General features: G+C 34.0%; 1 protein-coding gene across 2 annotated transcripts; it reads right to left on the bottom strand.

Moving 5' to 3' along the window:
* Window positions 1–1,972: 1,972 nt before the first annotated feature.
* LOC117326126 (malignant fibrous histiocytoma-amplified sequence 1 homolog) lies at window positions 1,973–12,513 on the bottom strand. 2 transcript variants are annotated; one of them, XM_033882754.1, is made up of 2 exons: window positions 12,386–12,513; window positions 1,973–4,270 (listed from the first exon to the last, which is right to left on the bottom strand). In XM_033882754.1, exon 2 carries the CDS (start codon window positions 3,787–3,789, stop codon window positions 2,782–2,784), a length of 1,008 nt encoding a protein of 335 aa, XP_033738645.1. In that variant the 5' UTR covers window positions 3,790–4,270; window positions 12,386–12,513; the 3' UTR covers window positions 1,973–2,781. The 2 variants fall into 2 exon arrangements, with proteins under 2 accessions (XP_033738645.1, XP_033738644.1); XM_033882753.1 differs by lacking the exon at window positions 12,386–12,513 and adding an exon at window positions 10,478–11,094.
* Window positions 12,514–20,190: the final 7,677 nt, after the last annotated feature.

Raw genomic sequence — 20,190 nt, 5'->3', positions numbered from 1 at the left:
GCATCTGATTGGTTTGGAAACTAATTCATTGAAATATTCAATTCGTTCAGAAAAAAACTACCGATACTGAACTGATTTAAATTAACATTTTTGAATGGGCATTTTTATTTCATTTCGACATATTTTATTGGAAATCAAATGGATTGAACATCAGGCTAAGCCTATATTAAATTTCTCTCCATTCTCGCATTCTCCATTGATATGTGTTCCGATTTTTTATGATTGTTTGCGAAATTGTTATTTTCGCTAGTGATTCAGTTGTTTTCAATTAAATGTATATATATTTCATTACTGAAAAGGTAATACAATATGTTATTAAGCACGTGACTAAAGAAAGCATAGTTATTTTGTAAAATAATAAATCTTCTTTACTGAAGAGGTAATTAAATAATGTATTAAGCACGTAAATAAAGAAAGCATAACTCTTTTGTATGAGGATAAACTGATTTTTATTTAAATCTTTCTTCGCAAACAGTTGTAAACAGCTTAGCTATTGTAAAAAGTAATTTATAAACAATAAATGTTCGAAATGGACGGATGTTTCCTGAACTTACTACACATAACTTGCCAACAGACCTCTGACATAAGTATGATATCCTAAATTCGTTTAAGAACATGTTGTTTATGGCTCACCCTATGTAAATAGTTATCTGCCTATAATTGACATTTAATAAATACATCAGTTCAACAACAAGATTTATGGCTTGTTAAACGTTGCAATATTGTACATCTCGTTATTTATGTAGGAATATAAATTACATTAAGTGCAATTTTGTAACGGGTGACAAGCCGTATATATTAAAGCATTAGATCTGAAAGCAGAAAATTATACTAATATATACGTAGCTAGCTATAGGTCAGCTAGTACGAAATATTCATAAATAAATTCATTAATACAGATTATACAACCGAAACTTGTCATAAAAGTCAGTTGAAAATAAATGTAATATATAACCTGTAAAAAAAGACCGGCTTTTTTGTTCCCGCTGTAACAAACAGTATCACGTGAGATATTCATTTGTACTATTTGTTGTTTAGTTTGCTGGGTATAAACTATCGTGCTTATCCAATGCAACAGTAATATAACAATAATGCATGCAACAATATTCGTGGAATTTATAATCGTGGTTCAATTGCAACCACGAAAATAACGTTTCATGTTATATAGTATACAATAAAAACTTCTCCTAAACGTAAACTGCATATAGATGACATGCATATGTAATATAACTTTTGTAGAAAGGTCACTTTTTTTGCTCCGAATGTAACGTAATTCATTCTAATGTAACCTCTTCATAAAGACCATCTGTCTATAAAAGACAATTCTATCTGCTTCCGAATTATTGTCGTCAGTGCCATCTATTAGTCTATTTAGCTAAACATAGCCAAATTCGAAATCTATATTTAATACATGTACACCAAAGTCCCTATAAGAAAATATCATCCTATAAGATGAAGCTGCTGTAAGTATATCGCATTTCCTTCTGTACTAAACTGACTGTTACTGGGTTACAACATCAATTGAACTTTTAATGTTTGCCGCCATAAAGGTCTGATATTTGGTATAATGTTTTTCTTTGTTAATTTCAAATAAATAAGCTGAATATAATTATAAATTATAGCCCGGACAGAATCGGGGAACTTAACCAAACATTAAATTCATTTTTTTAAGAAAAAAAATAATTAGTAAGTAAATGTACACTTTTTAAAGAGGAATGAGGTATATGTAGTAATTTATATCATTGTACAGATCAGTATAATATCTTTTATTAAATAAAATCTCATATCAATTAATGGCACATCAAACATTCATACTGATGGTATATGTGATTTAAACTGACAGTATTGATTTTTGACTCTTGATGAAAATAAACTTTTGTACACATGAACGTATGTGCAATCATATTTACATATTCAATTTCATTCCCTTCTCTCTCTCTTCCCCCCCCCCCCCCCCCCCCCCCTCCCCCAATAAAAACAACAACAAAACAACAACAACATATTGTTTACTTTGCAGGTACTTTTATCGTATAATGATTTTTTGAATGACGCTGTGTTGCATATTTGGGAGGTACCTTGGACAAGAAAAATGTGTAACAAGCTAGGAAAGGTGATTATCGCTCTACGTAAGCAGTGCAATATGTATTACAAATATAAATAAATATAAAATGTATCAATAAAACTAGTTAAATTAACAATTTCCCTCGGTTTCACACCATTGTCGTCGTTGTTATGATCATTCACTTTTCCTGTTGAACCGTGTGACCTTAGACCTTGCTGTCATCCACACAACTTACGTTGCAATGCAACGACGCATTTATTTGGTACGAGGAGAGCGACTTACCATGTTGTCCACCGAGAGGTGTACGGCTAGTGACAAAATGTCGGTACACCTTACCCACTCGACAACCGCGGCCACTTCCTCATTATGTCTCTTTCATTATGTGATGGACATCAACGTGACATCACAGTTATGTTCGGCACCATATCCTGTAGAGCCCCATGGTCCTAGTTTCATCAACATACCTTTACTTACGAAAACTCCTATCTTAAATTTGTCCATAGGAAACGGGCATTACAGAATTAAAGGAAAGCTCAATCCAATAAATAATGTTTTCCTATAGAAAATTCTAAGTTAAGGAATTTCCTGAAGTCAAGGAACGCTAAAGAAACCGGGCTTTGTGTACAATAGCCAAACATACAACTGGCTATTAATATATTAACTTGTATATCAATGATATCTACGCATAACGTACTTCACAATCCAAGTAGTCTAAAATACTAGTTATCATCATCTGAATATTCATGAAGCTGCATGTTCCTTTCCCGCCGTGCCCTCGTATTCTTCCTTGTATCCCGTCCATTGGTCGTCTTCTTATTCCTCCCATCGACACTATTTTCACTTTTAGATCTACTGTTGCGACTTTGACCTCTATCGCTTTCCTCATCAATTCGATTTTTTCCACCATTAGAAATACCCTTACGACTGTTCTGACTGGAGAGATCTCCCCTAGAGCTGTTTAGATACTTTTCTATAGCGGCTGGTCCCATACGACATATTTCGATTGGGGGACTGACCAGCGGGTTACCGTCTAGGGTAGAGGAAGTGTACGTAATGCCCCAGTCTAAATACTTAAGGTTTCCGAAGGCTCGTGGAAGCTGTTTGATGAGGTTGTTACCAATCCAAAGACAATGGAGATAAGTCATATCACAAATTGTGTCTGGTAGTGCCTCTAATCGGTTGAAGAAGAGCAGCAAGGTGTGCAGCTCAGTCAGACGACTTATTTCTACAGGAAGCACGTGTAGTTTATTATCACAAAGGTCAAGGAACTCGAGTCCGTCTATTTCACAAAGTTGCATTGGAAAATCCTCAAATTCGTTGTTTGCTAGATGTAAGCTCCTTAAGTTGGTGAGTTTGTTGAAACCCTCTGGTAACCAACTCAATTGATTATTGCTTAGAGCTAGCCTCTCTATGTGGACTAGTTTCGTAATTTCAATTGGTATTTCATCTAATTCATTGGTGTCCAGCACTAATACTTTCAAATTGGTGAGTTTGCAGATTGCACGTGGAACGAACATGAGTCTGAATGTGAGACAAGACTGCCTGTCTGGGCTGAGATCAAGAACTTCCAACTCGTTGAGATGGAACAATGCTGGAGGAATGTTTGATAAATCTCGTCCTCTCATCTTCAACTTTTTTAAGCCATGAAACAACGGATCTTCTGTTTCTATGCGCATGCGTAGTTCCCTTATATCAGAGAGTGATCGCGGTGTGTAGATGTGCGCCATGTTTTGAGCACACGAGATATGTGGACCGTCAGTTTATATAAACAATGGCCTTGTAAAAGGCTTACGTTTAAAGGAAAATGCTTCGGGCCAGACACCTAAACACAAAGAGAACGAAACGACTCTGTGGTAAGACTTCAGGTCACATTTCATAAGACAAGAGTGTATTCGATGCCTTCGAATAGGACGTTTCGACTTTGATATTGGTATAAAGTGCAGATAGCCAGCGGCTATATATAGCACAATATTTACGTTTATATGACGTTAATTGATACACTCAAGCTTGCTCTTCATAATTTTCGCTAATGTCCTAAACTTCCGGTTGAGACACCTTCCTGAATATACCAGTTGTCCATGTGGGTAGAACACGATCAGTTGTTACAGTGTTTACAAGTGGTGTTTTGATTCCTAATGACAATACAATCCAGATTTAATGCTAGGTCTTACGTCAATGTTGCATGGGGTCACCAACAGCGAGTTTGTTCTGTAAATAAAGAGAAACAAGGTTAAATATTGAATTGTATATTCTGTAGTCGGTTTTGTAACATTAATAATTCGATAAAATCATGTTAGAGGAATTAGGACATATACATACTTATTTTGGCATTGCCATGTTGTTTCTTTCTCAATTCATTGAACTTTATCAGAATTTTTAAACCTGTACCGTAGACCAGTTCATGTATTCAAATTGGACTGAATATACACATTGACATACTTCAATTTTGCGTGTATCATACACCTGGACACATACTATAAACTCTTATTAGCTTTATCATATAAAGTCATTCAATACATTTGATTAATTTGACTTTGGGCTTGGCCACCGTAAAATCGATTACCTAAATGCTTCACATTGCTGTGTTACCGGGAATGACGCAACTGCTGTAAAGATATAAGCTATTTAAATTGGATCGAGCTGTCATATATATTTTTCCTTCAAATGACAACTGTGACACAAGTTTGTGACGTTCAAGTCTAATCGTTATATAAATATCCAAGGTCGAAAGTCTCGCTGAGAGAGGCGTGCGTCAAGTAGCTGACATTATGTATGGATCAAATCTTTCTCATCCATACAAACCCCTGGATTTCCCTTTATTATGAAACTTTATTTAGATTGTGTCCTTTATCTAGGTTATATTTTTTTATACAAAAGATACGAAACAAACGATTCGAAATTAATGTAATGTAAATACTTGACACAACCTGTTTAACCTCGCGTATTCTTAAATTACTTACGTCAATTCTTTGTCTTTCCTGACATGGGTTTGAATTTCTCCAATTTTATTTCATCGAGTTGATCAGAGAGGCATAGCTAGCTGAATCCATTATTTCATTTTGTGTAAATAAAGTTAACCGAATAATCGTTTAAGTAAACACTGGCTATATGCGTTCAATTACTGTGTGAATTGTAAAGCTGTCAAAGTGTTTGTAGTGCAGACAAGGGAAATGTGACAGAGAGTGAAATTGTACGGCGATTATCCGGGTAGACGGACAATAGCATATTAAACCAGGGCGGATCGGGAGGACAGACTCTCTACTGTGACAAGGGACGCATATTGTATAATACTTAAACGCAATATATATTTATTATACCTAATGAACCCATATTGCACTGACTAGTTATCGTTTCGGATACAAATTTCCGGTACTTGATTGAGACGATCGGTGTTTTTGTTGTTTCTTTTGATGTTGTTGTTGTTTTGTTTTTGTTGTTTTACTTTGTCTCTTTTTATTATCTTTTTTTTGTTATAATTCAGTTCCAGTTGAGAAAAACTTTCTTGATTTATTGACAAAAAATTTCATAAAGGAACAGATGTTTGCTTTTGAGGTTGTCATTAAACCTTCAGTCTTTGTTTGAATGGCAAGTGACTTCATTTCATTAGAAGTTAACTAGAAGTAGTTTTAGAATATGATATATAATTCTCTTAATGAGAGAATATAATCTTTGGAATTAAGTAAATTGTTTTCAATTTACAAGAATTGGTCAAATGTTTCCATCAAAGAGTGGCTGCTCACACTTTTACTACTACATCACTAAATCGTTACTAAATTAAGGTTACGGTTATGTCAATCATTGCTTTCATGTTCTAGTGAGCTTCAATATGTGATAAAATATAGATGAAAAGAATAGCATTGTATTGATGTCTCTTATCAACAAACATGAAGGGAAAGACAATCTATGTGCACATTATATTTTAAACATGTTTGGATAGACAATATTGACAGGCCGTTGCTAGGGAAACGCCCACGTATTCATGGTGTTAAATTTGGGTCGGGCAGCATGGTTGACAAATAACTCATAATTAACTCCAGGAATCCAAAGTCCACAGTCAATGTGTACATGTATTGCAAGTCACAGTGCGATTGATTCGCTTGAACGATACCTATGGTTAGTTCAAACCAGTGATCACTTATGTGAATAATCAATGAAGTGAATAAAAAAAATAAATGATTAACTAATAAGATAAATAATGAATAAATAAATGTAAAAATAAAAAATATATATTTTTAGTTTTATCAAGTATGGAATCCATTGCCATGACAATGTATTTATTGACTGCACGTGCTCATGATCTTTATGTTAATTTTGATATCTATAACACATACGGTATATATGCCCTCTCTGGGATTCAGAACCGGATATGTGTAATACCTCGAAGCTGTTAACACTCTAAGCCCCCTGGGATCATTATAATTGAGATATAGTTAAATGATGATACATTTACAGATACTACAGAGATGAAGCAGACACCGGAAATTACCAAGTTAAAACCCTACAGTGATAATCAATGAGATGTGACTGACGAAGAGCCATTATCGACTTAGGCAGGCGGAGTGTATCAGGAACTAAAGTGGTTTATTTTCCCATATGTTGCTTATATGGCGTACATGTTTATATACTTATGTTCAGAAATCACTCATAGGATTGAAAGAGTGAAAGAACGGAAAGAAACAAATGAATTGATGGAAATAATTTATGAAATATTTTGTTTTTCAAATCTTAAAAAAAAAAATCGTCAGCGTCTGCGACATCCGGGCATTTCCACATATTGATATAAAGTAATAACTTCGGACATTATAGTTTATTATTTATTACATGTAATATATACTATGAACACTGATACCCACTACCAAATGTTATAGCACACTGCTGTTTCTGCCATACGCCTCGGTTTGATTGATGTTGTAATCAGTCAGGTGCCGACAACGTGTCCCTAAGGATTGTCATGCCAGGTTTTACTGGCTTACTAGCTACTGTTAGACGACAGCTAGATCGGCATTCGGTTATAGATTTATCGATTTGGGCTGCCTACATAAAATTCAACAACGAATGTTACGTTTGTTAGGACACAATAACATTTGAAACAATTATCAGAAACACATTATGCCACTTTTATATTCATCGTTGAAAACATCCTGAACAATACGAGGATAATTATATATTTATCAGGGAAAATTTGTTCTAATTCAGTAAGTTAATGGTATTTAACTATCAATTTGTTTCTAAGCAACTATCCATCAATAAAACGCAAATAATGTGTGATAGCATATTGAATATGCAGTGTACGTAAAGAGAATATTGAAATGCAAGCAAGGCCGTATTTCTAACTTGAAATCGTTAAAACTAAAACTAAATATTTATATAGAAAGATTTACACATATTTTTTTCAAAAGGCTTAGAAGACAATGTGTTCCGGAATAAAATCAATTCTACTTTATCGAAGAGACGATGTATTTCATGTTAACGTAGTTCAAATGAAGGTAATGTAACGTTCTCAAAATGACAACCGGGGAAGTAATAACGGAACTATCAAGTGTAAACAAGCACATAACAGTGCTAAGCTAATATTGCAGAAGTGTACACAACATCCCCACTGGGATGATGATAACGATCATGCAAATGGTTCACATGCATGCATTGTCAACGCTATTTATCGTCATGTGGATAAAGTAAGTTCTGTTCTCATAACAAAACAAGGTTTAGAATTGGGTTTGGTACATGTAGCTACACGTTGGAGTAATTAAATGTTCTCACAGAAGAAACGCTTTTTCTCGACATCAGTGATGTTCATGATAAAAAACTGAAACATGATAAACTGATATGTATTTGGAACATAACTAATGTACACTAAAAGTTTCACTAGTTATTAATCAAACATTGCTGTTTAGAAAACATAATAATGTTTGCATACAAAGATAAAGTTGATAAACGCCGCATCTCTAGGCAAACGTCGTACATTTCCTGAATATCATCAAATGTAGTCTTGACATCGAGATGATAAAATACAGACTAATGTTTTGTTTTAATTTTCAAAAGTAACTATTTAATGGATCTAGTCCTCTCTGAAGGCAAATACATTTTCTGATTTTGTCTGAGAAAGTCTCACGCAGAATCTCTATATATGTTGAAATGTATATTACACTTAATTGAAGGAAACTTTGTAGATACATGTAATCCTTCTCGAAAAGCTGAAGTAGATTAACATTTGGCCAATGAACGAATTGCCAGATACTACGTGTCCATCAGGTCTGTATACAGCAATAGAAATGGAACATACGACAGGAGATGTTGGTAGGTCATACAAGTTCAACTATCAAAGAGTTTTATCATAATTGGTGCAGGATATTACTGACATTCATTCAACTGTTGATAAATTGGACTTTCATGTAGCACCAAGGCGACTGAGCTTTGTGGCCATTCGTTTGGACAAGCTCATAAGTCTAATTTGTGCTATACCGTCAATACTTTTATGAAGTCTGCAAGCTAGCTGCCAAAGGTGACCAAGGACAGTTTTGGATTTTTTTGTAATGGTCGTAAAAAAGAGAGAATATATATAATTCGAACATGGTAGATATCTAATGGTTTCTACAGAGACACCATCGGATATTCCAACTTTACAGTGTATTTGTTCGGCCTATTGTGATATCAACATCCAATGACGTCACCTTTAGGAAGTGAACGAAGACATTAGGCTTGTTTAACAATATCTTCAACTGAACAAATCCAGACAAACACTATATACATGTACTAAATAATGGTTTCCTAAGAATATCAAATATACAACATTGAATAATTTCACATCACTTGAACACATTTTACATATTGCTTGCTTTACCTTGAGCAATTTTCAAATGTTAAGTGCACCACGGACTAAGACGGACAATCACAGATATCGTCAAACTGCTAACAGGGAATGATATGATATTGTCAGCATGACCCATTGTTCAGTGGATGATAATTTGTTTGCTGAATAACTTTCTTGGAGATTAAGGGTATTCCAATATTAGCTAGCTGTGAAACTTGTTTGAGCAATCAATATTTTGTTTTCTGTATTGAAGTTGAATCTATATACGGATTATTACGGGCGTGCTGAAGTCATTAGCTACATTAATTACATATTAAGGTATACAATGTAATAATGATTTTCTCCCTCAGTCCAATTAGCAGATATACAAGGATTTCATATATTTGTTGGCTGCAAATATTTATATCAACATATAACATAACAATTGAGAAACTAATGAACCACCCCATGTCCAAACCAAAGACTGGAAAACATATTCATAATCCATTATTTCCCTAAGTTATCACAAACCACCCTGCCCTGCTTAATCTCTATGCTATTAACATGACAATCGGATTCTCTTCTCCATAACCACTTAAGGATGTCATTGTTTGTGGATACATAAAGCAAGCACTTCACTAGGTATGAAATACTCCACGGTCGATATTGTAACCTATTTCCTAACCATGACTACATTTTTATACACATACATATTTGTATTTTGTATTTACAAAGATGAATCCTATGATATGTAATGATATCTTCCATTAATCACCAGCCAACTGCTGTAACATATCTGATGATGGGAGATACCATGTCGAATATCAAATATGATAAAAACAGAAATCAAAATAAGTAACAACAAATGTGTAGGGAATTCTTTTCTAACCCTATTACAAGTCTTGTTTCTTCAATATTTTCACGAGAATTCTTTTCTTTTCGATATTTTGATGTTGGTTAATATTTTCCGCATTATTGTACTTTCAGACACGAATCGAGGAAATATAATAGGTCTCTACTCCTCTAACTTATAACAGTCTCTAATGTCATCCTAAACTTACCGTAATTATATCTAAATAGCGTACACTTTACGATAAACTGCTCATTGATCTTTGTACTAAAGATAAGCGGAAGTAAGCTGTTCAGAGCTGCACTACTGAATTGCTTTTAGGCCAAAAACACGCCAATGTTGCTGTGCTCTTATTTTACATAGATACAATACCGTACGCATGTCAATGGTTATTTAAAGCAAAAAAAAAAGAAAACAACGAAAAAACAAAACCCCAGAAGAAGAAGAAGAAGAAGAAGAAGAAGAAGAAGAAGAAGAAGAAGAAGAAGAAGAAGACACAAACAAACAAACAAAAAAGAAACAGCAACACAATTCATCTTAAAACATAAATACTTAATGAAGAGTATTTAACCTCATTTTCCGTTCATATCGTCATGACAAATATAATCCCTGAAGCAAAAACATTTAGCCAAACATAAAGTATTTTTTGATATATCTGTTCTATACCTGCAATGTTAGAGCGCAAACGTAACACCTAACCTTGAACACAACTAAGAGAAAACAAGATTCTTATCCGTTGCTATTTCTAACCGACACTTTTTGTAACGATACTTACCAATATGAGAGTAGTAGAATAGCTCCTGTTATCACTAACAAACTGTGGATAGCTGTCACAATACCATCGGATACACACCGCTTTGTCGACACTACTATATCTACCGGTGTAGATAGTTGTCAGGTGTTGCTACACAATGAATTTTTAATAAAACTGTCGTTTTAAGCAAATCTATCCTGATGAGATATGGTAGGTCGCGTGCATTGACAGATAGGGACTTTTACCCCACCGAGACATACAGTACACAACTACTGTCTAGTTCTAATGTCCTACCACGGAGCCTTGTATCGTAATTAATCCGATAACTTTCAGAAGAATCCCATATTCAATACACAATATAGGCCATACATTCAGTCCCACGTATCTGCCACATCAGAATGCCTAACTGTTGTGTCTGTCCCGGTTTACATATAACGTTTATAACACTATGTTATAACCATATCGAGCTTGTTGGAAATTGATTGACAGTGAAATTTGATTTCAATAGTGACCTTGTTGAATCCAATATCAGTGATCGGTGAACCACGAAATTGACACGTCTATAAGTAACATATGTAAAACCGAAGGCGGCTTATCGCTATCGTCTGCCATTAAATTTCTGTCAATACTGGCTTTTACGCCAGAGTGAAACATTGATTGAAATTCCACCCTCAACTACACGATCAACCAATGCACAGTATAGAACAGTGTATTAGGCTGATCCACCGGAATCCTGTTGTTTTTTATGCTTATTATCCCCATAACATGTTTATGTTAGATATTGAATTACGATACTCAATAGGTGTTTAGCTGTGACATTTGTACTTTATGTAAGTTCATCTGCATTATAAAAAAAATTACCGAAAAGCCTTTTTAAAGGAGTAGAGTTGAAAACACGCGAGATAAAAATACTTTTAACACACTTAGTTAAGATATTTAACTATGTTTTTTTACTAGATATTTACAGTTATCCATTTATTCTATATATGTATTTCTATATTAACTAGTGAAAGAAACGGACATTATTTCATGTTGTAGAGTTCAATTATTCTAAGATCATATCTAAGAAAATTAATATTTTGAAATCATTTATCAAATTTTACCTGTGTGATTTAAACTATAAACACATCTGTCTAAGGAAAAATACTCCCTTCTCATTGATAAAGTAAAAAATATATCAACACTAAAATTAAGGTATGGACTTTATATACAGTATGTAGACCTGGTGTCCAAATGCATTTATATATTCCAGTGTCGACACCTTCCATTAACGGTCAAAGTAAACCTAATAAACTCCGACAGGTACTCAACATTAGTCATTTAAATGACAGCGACTGAGATGGTATGTGTACAATCCACATTTTATGAGACATTTAGGCAAAGTGGGATGAGTTTGATTTGTAATCAATCGTTTATGGGGCATTTATATATAGTAGATTAAATTTGCTTAATGTATTTATGCCATTGACTTTATGTCCTAACTTAGGTCAAAAACAAATATGTTATCTTCTTCCGAAATTTGATAAACAAACAAACACAGGAAAACAAAACAATATCGACATGTGAACGAATCGTAGTTCTTACTCGAAATCGATAAAACGAGAGGGGATATGAATAAAATATTATTTAAATGGATTTGTTTGTTTGTTTGGTTGGTTTATCATCTAGTGAACAGCTAGGGTCATTTTGAGGCGGGATAGCTTTGTAGTAGTTGGTGACTACCTCACTGAACAACAAAACCTACAAGGTAGTCAGATGTGATTTATACCTGATCACTACAAGTCGTATCCTAAATCCATTCAAGCTATATCTTATGTAATCCTGTTATCAACTACAACATAATAAATTAACTTTTCATTTGCTTAAACTAAAGACTAATATTTGCGATATGAACTTGTCTCAGACTCAAGGGAAAAATAAAATTCTTACCTCATAGGCCTGCAATGTCATTGATTTAAGATTTCCGTTAAGAATTCACGTTCTTTGAGGTGACATAAATATCAATACTTGAATAATCCGTGCATAATGAACGAGTAGATGTATGCAGTTGTCGGCCACTCTGAAGAATAAATACCTTATAAACAATGATATTTACTCTACACTAACTTCCCGTGGCTTAAAGTCTTATGCAAAATCATTCGTTCTATACGTCTGTGACCATCCCACTTCACCGTGTATTTTAATCGTACATGACCCGTAATGCACAAGTTGTTGACATTGTTTACCAGTAAAGCATATTAAGGAGAGGAACGTGTGTAATAAACAGTTGTAAAGTGATGTAACGACTTTGATACACAGCTAATACGTGTAGGGTTTTAATCGAAATATCAGGGTAAGTGGTCTTTAGTTGAAATACTTATGTATGGAGTATGTAGAAAATGATGTGACAAACAACAAAGGCAGACGCAATATCTCGGTCGATTCCGTCGGGACTCGGAATCGAATTCAAAACGACGACAATAGTCGAGATGTTGCGATACTCTCTTTTGACTGTGGCCTATGTACGATGTACCTGTACACAGAGAACGATTTGTACCAATGTTGTTTGTATCTAAAGACATCACAACGAGAATTAAAAGCTGAAATATTAATTGATATAATGGCATTTAACAGCCACCATATATCAGACGTTTCTTTCACATATTCCCGACGTATTCCTGTATATGACGCCTACCATATGTAATATCTCGTTTCTTACATGTAAGTATTAATTGCTGTTCCTGAATATACTGCTGCCCATATATATATTTCTGTACTCCAGATTAGCCATCCCTAACTAAGATGTTCAATCTTAACGAGAGTCATCTCTGAAACATTAAACTCTGTTAAAACCAGACCTACCTGTACATCAAGTTTTTTTTAATATTATATTTTCCCGTCGTACCCGAAGTTCCAATACCGAAATACCCAAGTCATTTCTTATAAATACTCAGAAAAAAACGCACAACTCAATTTATATTACCTGAGAACAACTCGTCCACATGCTCCTGTGCTACTTTTCAATACAATAGTTAAGCTTGACATGTAGAATCCTGCGTCTAGGAGAGAGCCTTCATCTATCGTAATAAAGAGAATTGGCAGAATAAAATAAATTACATCGACTAAAAAAATAAAGGAAAGTTAAATGGAGTTTACATATAAGCGACCACGTTATTTAAATATATTTGATTAGTATTGTGCAATAGGCACGTGTGAAACGGGCATTTAAATATAAATACATTAATATATACATACTGAATAATGAACGAAACTGGAGTTTGTCACCATACTTGATATCAATGGTATGGAGACCCAGCAGTTAACCTCCGAACAGACTTATCAATTTGATATATTGCCAAAAAAAAAAATATAATAATAATAAAAAATGTTACTCTGAAATAAAAGAATAGTTTATTCTAGTTATAATGTACGGACGTCTGTAATAACACATTTCATTTGTAGAAGACAGCCAGAATGCTGTCAACTGACAATTTTGATTATTTAGAGTTGAAGGCAAATTATATATTCAACGGAAAACGATTAATTTGCGTTTTCCTGTTTCATCTGCATATTCTGTAAAGCTTTTTGTAATGTTTTTTAATTTACCTTTGTACAACAAACCGGTTTATTATCACTGGAATATAATTCTGTGATTTTACTCTCAGAGATCATTTCGCGGCGACATGTGTTCGCGAAATAAAGGAGTGTTCTCAGATTTTAGTTGAATGATGCAAACTGCAAACGACATATGTTCGCGACGAAAAAAAAATGCAATTGTTCTGACATCGAGAAAACAAAAAGCTCGCGAATATTTCTTGGTTTGCAATATTTATTTCATGTAATGATATGCAGAAGTTGAAGCATGAAAGTCATCAAAACAGTCCATCTAGACCCTATTGAACCCGAACGGTTCATTTGTATATCTAGATACCTATATAAATTATGCGTAAATTCTAAAGCAAATATCGAGTTTGTGTGCTACTTTAAACATTACATATACGTGATGTTTGAAGATCTGTAAAAATAAGCGTCATTACGCTAATGATCCTCTCAAAATGGAGACCGTTTTTTGTATTTTGAAGATTTATTAAAATAATCAAGATTGACAATGCAAACACCACCAGGCTGTAAAATACCATGGTCATAGATATCTTTTTTTTTTTAAAAAGGGAAAAGTACATGTATGTGTAATGTGTATGTATGCTTCCATTCCGCGCACCCCATCGACATATACTGTAATATCATTTGGAGAGCAAGACGTATTTAGATATCATGATGACAATATTTTGAGATTGGGATGACGCTATTTAGAGATCCCGATGACGATATATACAGATCCCGATGAAGATATTTAGAGATCAAGATGAGAATATTTAGAGATCCTGATGGCGATTTTAGAGATGCTGATGACGATATTTAGAGATGCTGATGCTGATATTAAGAGATGCTAATGCTGATATCAAGAGCTCCTGATGGCGATGTTTAGAGATCCCGATGACAACATTAAAAAGCCCCCCTCATATATTGAATGCATTAACCATTAGCGGTATTTGCTCAAAATCAAAATGTTAATCGTTGTATATAAAACCTTTAAACTTCATTGACTGAGCGGCTACCATCAAGGTACAGTGCCACATTGATTTAAATGTCGAACCTGACATCACCGAATGTATATCTGGTAATCTTCTCAACATATCATGGCCCTAATTCCAAACGAAAATAGAGTTAAATGTTTAAATCATTCCTGGACGATATCAGGTTAATATTTATATTGGTAACCCCTTCTGCCTTTAGACGTGAGGGCGGGAATAATTATAGGATACTTAATAAGACCAGGTGTCTGAGCTAAGCCTTTTAAACAAGTTTTTGAATGACAATTTAATAGCTATAAACAGTATACAGACTTGGAGCCATAAATGTTGGCTGAGTATATAATCATTTCTTATGTTATTTAATTAGAAAATTGAATCTCTTATGTAAATTTACACTACAGAAATGCAATTTAGAAACATATATGTATTGCACAAGTTTAAACAGAATAATCTGCATGGTTCTAAAGGTCTCTCGAGGCGTTTAGTTTATATTTACTGCTATCGTTACGCTGGGATTGTGACATGAATTCCAAATCATGTTCCCGTTATCGAGCAGACAGACATACTTGTTGGTTATTACAAAAATGTTTAAAAAAAGGGAAAACACAAGAAAAATATCTTTTGGAGTATGATTGTGTTTGTTTTTGTTGTTATTTCTATACCGAGACTGTCATTTTGTGCACCGCGAAAACATAGCATCTTAAATGGAATTAATTGATATTTGTTAATTGATATTTGTTAATTGATATGTGTTAATTGATATTTGTTAACGCTGTTAAAGGTTTATAAATTATCAGATTAACATTTTCCGTCTATATAGACATTTGATGACTGATACGTTTATTGTCAGTTATAATTGCATATTCTCAACATAGCTGACTTTTTGTGTTTTGTTGAGCTTATCTTCATAAAGTTCCAATAAGTTTATTTATTATAAAACCACCATGTGATAAACTCATTCCAAACCACTGTTAACATTGTTCAAACTCAAGACGTGCGTGCTTTATCTAAACACTTTGACCACCTGACTCCCTTCTAATATTAAAAGTACAACGTGTCCAATAAAACGTACTCTCATTCATTCTACTGTGACATAATTCACTTACAGTGAATTGAAACAGCACTCAGCTTATGGTTTCATCAAAGAGCACATGAGTTCGGCATCTGTAGACATTGTGAAATATTGTATGTAAGAATTTTCGTAACACAACCAATGACTGTTTATACGTGACGTTTCGATGACTAGTACGGTGTGTACGCTGTCACCTTCATCACACAAATGACCAGGGCACCATGTGTACACACTGGTGGAACATGTCTACGAGTTGTCTTCGAAACTCTATGTTTATAGTGACTTTAAACATAGTTTTTTCGTTACCACACTGTCTTCGAGGTAAAGACGCGAGACTGTACATATGTATATAATGGGAAACCGCATGTTTCTGATATGTTTCCCTGTCTGGTTGGAGTACCGGTAATTTCCTTGTATACGTCTGACTTTCATGTTGTTTCATTTCCTTATAAAGCATATTTTATAACTAACACTTGTAATAGTTAACACTGGTATCATTGGTGGGGCCGCGGTGGCTGAATGGATAAGGTGTCCCGACACTTTATCACTTGTCCTCCATCTCTGGGTCGCTAGTTCGAAACCCACGTGGGACACTTGCCCTCCATCTCTGGGTCGCGAGTTCGAAATCCACGTGGGGTAGTTGCCTAGTACTGACTGAAGGTCAGTGGGTTTTCTCCGGGTGCTCCGACTTTCCTCCACTTCCAAAACAAGGCACGTCCTTAAATGACCCTGGCTGTTAACAAGATGTTAAACAAAATCAACCAAACCAAAGTACCATTTGTTACACAATGTCCCTGTTGTACCTCTAACGAAGAAGATGGTTTGTGGGTATGTTTTGGTGTTGCTTCTCCATTCATTATAATAAATAGCTATGTATACTTATGGCATGCTAATATATATTTTACCAATAAAAAGAAGAGAGATTATCGTGACGCTACTGGTAATGATATATATTTCTATTTTTTCTACAGCATTACATATGTAAAAAAATCATAACAGTTTTAATCCATTAAAAGTAGGAAAGAACTGATTGATTTCCTTATTTTACTGACCATTTTTTATCATTGATAGCGATACAATTATTAAGCATCTGTGTTATTTGTCTTTCAATCATTATTCAATACATGTAAACATTATTTAAAATGCATAGCAGAACTGATTTTGATGATGTCGCTCTTTGAGTGCTTTTTGTTCTGTTTGTTTTTGTTTTAAGGTTTTGTCTTTTTTGTTTTGTCTGTATATTTCAGGTTGTGACATTTAATCCAAACAAAGTGTATTACCTGTTATTTATTGAATACTTTAATTGATTTTGAAACTGTTTAAGTTTTTGCGTGGTAGATAAATGGAGTAAAAAAAAACAAAAAAACAAAAAAACGAGGTAGCATCAGGTGAGATGTACAAAGACGTAACTGCTTCCTATCACTTTTTAGTTCAGATAAAGATGTAATGATTTAAAATGTCAGAAAATAGATTTCGGAATGTTTGATGGTAGCTGGACACAGGTCCTCAATAACAGCACTGTGTCATTGGTGGTTGTCTCCCCTCGTATTACTTGATTTTGAATTTTACATTTACTCTAAAACATTAAACAAACATGGTGAACCACACTGTGCGTTATTCTCCTTAGGATCTTAACAGAACGATTTTTTAGGTAAGCATATCCCTACAGTTGACATATCATAGCTAAATATGTATTCATTTGTGATTATTTAATGACATCTTAACTATTTGTGTGCTTCAACATGTTTTTATCTAAGCTGACACGGATTATCTCCCTTCGATCATTGCCATTGTGTTTGTATTAATACATTGCCTTCTCCTTTGACAAAATATATAAAGCATGGTGTATTTGTACATGTATAATGTAAAAATATGAATTCCTTGCAAAGGAAGATTTAAAAGGCAACAAAACTTCAAGATTTTTTTTCTGTCTTCAATGGTTTCTAGGCGGACAAATATGGTATACAGCTGTATATATTAAATGAATCCTAAATATCTTTTGTTTGTTATTTACAAGCAAGCAGGCGGGTAAAAGTATTATTGAAAAGATTTTCATACCGTAAAGAAAAAAAAACCCAAATATGTCTTTCGAAGTCCGCTTCCTATCACCCTTTAGTTCTGATAAAGATGTAATAATTTAAATTGTCAGAAAATAGATTTCGGAGTGTTTGATGGTGGTTGGACACAGGTCCTCAATAACAGCACTGTGTCATTGGTGGTTGTCTCCCCTCGTATTACTTGATTTTGAATTTTACATTTACTAGAAAACATTAAGCAAACATGGTGAAACACAGTGTGCTTTATTCTCCTTAGGATCTTAACCGAAGGATGTTTTAGGTAAGCATATCCCTACAGTTGACATATCATAGCTAAATATGTATTCATTTGTGATTATTTAATGACATCTTAAATATTTGCGTGCTTCAATATTTTTTTATCTAAGCTGACACGAATTATCTCCCTATGATCATTGTCATTGTGTTTCTATTAATATATGGCCTTCTTTGACGGAATGTATAAAGCATGGTATATTAAAATATAAAATAATTAATTCCTTGCAAAGAAAGATATTAAAGGCAACAAAATTTTAAAGTTTTTCTGCACGGCCTTTCTGCCTTCAATGATTTCTAGGCGGACAAATACGGTATATATGTTAAATGAATCCTAAATTGCTTTTTTTTTGTTTGTTATTTACAAGCAAGCAGGCGTGTAAATATTTTTGAAATGATTTTTATACCGTAAAGAAAAAAAATTCTTTCGAAACTGGCTGTGTTAATCAAATATTTTTTTATAACGCTTGAATAAGCCTATGGTGACAGAACGGCATTGCGGATGAGTCTAGGATTTTGTTTTGTTCTTCCCTTCATAAGGACAAACGTCATATTTATGCATATGTCCTACAGAATTACACCACACAGCGAGGAATAATATTTACTCGCATATCTTATTTACTAAACATACTCTTGATGGATTGTTTTTCACGGTGCGGTTTATAGTAGATTATAGATGGTTGTTTTTCATGGTGTTCTTAAAACATTCATCTTATGCTGGTCTTCTCATGATTTAAAAAAAAAATTTGTATCAAAATTTTATTTTAAGATTGCGATAAAATTTCATCTTAAGATGGTCTTATTCAATAATTGTTGTGTTGTACATATGGGATTAATAGATTACTATAGTAATAATTGTCAAGGGTCGTCATCCATCCTTTAACCTGAGGTAATCACAGTCCTACTTTATCATATGTTGATCCATAGCGGACAGTCGGCAAACAGACCAAGACATTGGTATTGTGTTGTGATAACGTTTAGTATTGGTAATGAATCTATCTAAATTTATATAATGGATAAATTTGAAGGCGCATACCACATACTTGATGCACACATACTTTTTCGGAGTTTCGAATTTGATTTCATAATTTAATACTATCACTCAGCGCAAAGAGTAGAATAAAGAAGAAAATGTCTTTGGTTATAATGGGGACGACAATGGAGCAAGAAAGAAAACACATTCCATTTGCGCATCTTGATTTCCAGCAAGTATCAGTATTTCCCTTTTCTATAACTACCCAGGAATATTGCAAGTGTTCAAGGACATAACATCACTATTTATACTAGTTAAACTATGCATGTCTTTTTATAAAACATGTTGTGAAGGTTAGTAAGTATGAATATGAGACTTCGTAAGCCTTAATAGTCTATAATCCTATAGAATGACTGTTGTATATCTTACCGCATGTCGTAATAGACGACTAATTGTGCGGCACCCTGTTGGGTCGGGGCTGTTTTCTCATATGTCTTCTATTTAAGGGGACATTGGCTAGCCCTAGAATAAGGCCCACTGTATTCCACTACCTATTGATCGTAGAGGGTGATAAAAGTGGCCCCTCTGAAGAATCGGGGATTTTCTTTTGTCTTCTGTTAAGGGAACATAAACGAGACCAAAATAGATCTTACGTCCCCATTGCAACATTTAGGATATTAAAGCATTCCTTTCTTTCCTCAATGCTCCGTCTACCTATTGTTCCGCCGTTTTGTTTTGATTGTGTAATTGGGTGTCGTCGATTTGTTTATATCTCCAAACCTGATATT

The sequence above is a fragment of the Pecten maximus genome, chromosome 4, assembly GCF_902652985.1.
Source record: "Pecten maximus chromosome 4, xPecMax1.1, whole genome shotgun sequence".
In the NCBI taxonomy this organism is placed as follows: Eukaryota; Metazoa; Mollusca; class Bivalvia; order Pectinida; family Pectinidae; genus Pecten; species Pecten maximus.
The sequence above is the reverse complement of the archived record's forward strand: the minus strand, read 5'-3'. Positions and strand labels throughout refer to the sequence as shown.

What these genes read in the sequence shown, in the direction of transcription:
- LOC117326126 (XM_033882754.1), bottom strand. Translation starts at nt 3,789, where the DNA reads ATGGCGCACATCTACACACCGCGATCACTCTCTGATATAAGGGAACTA.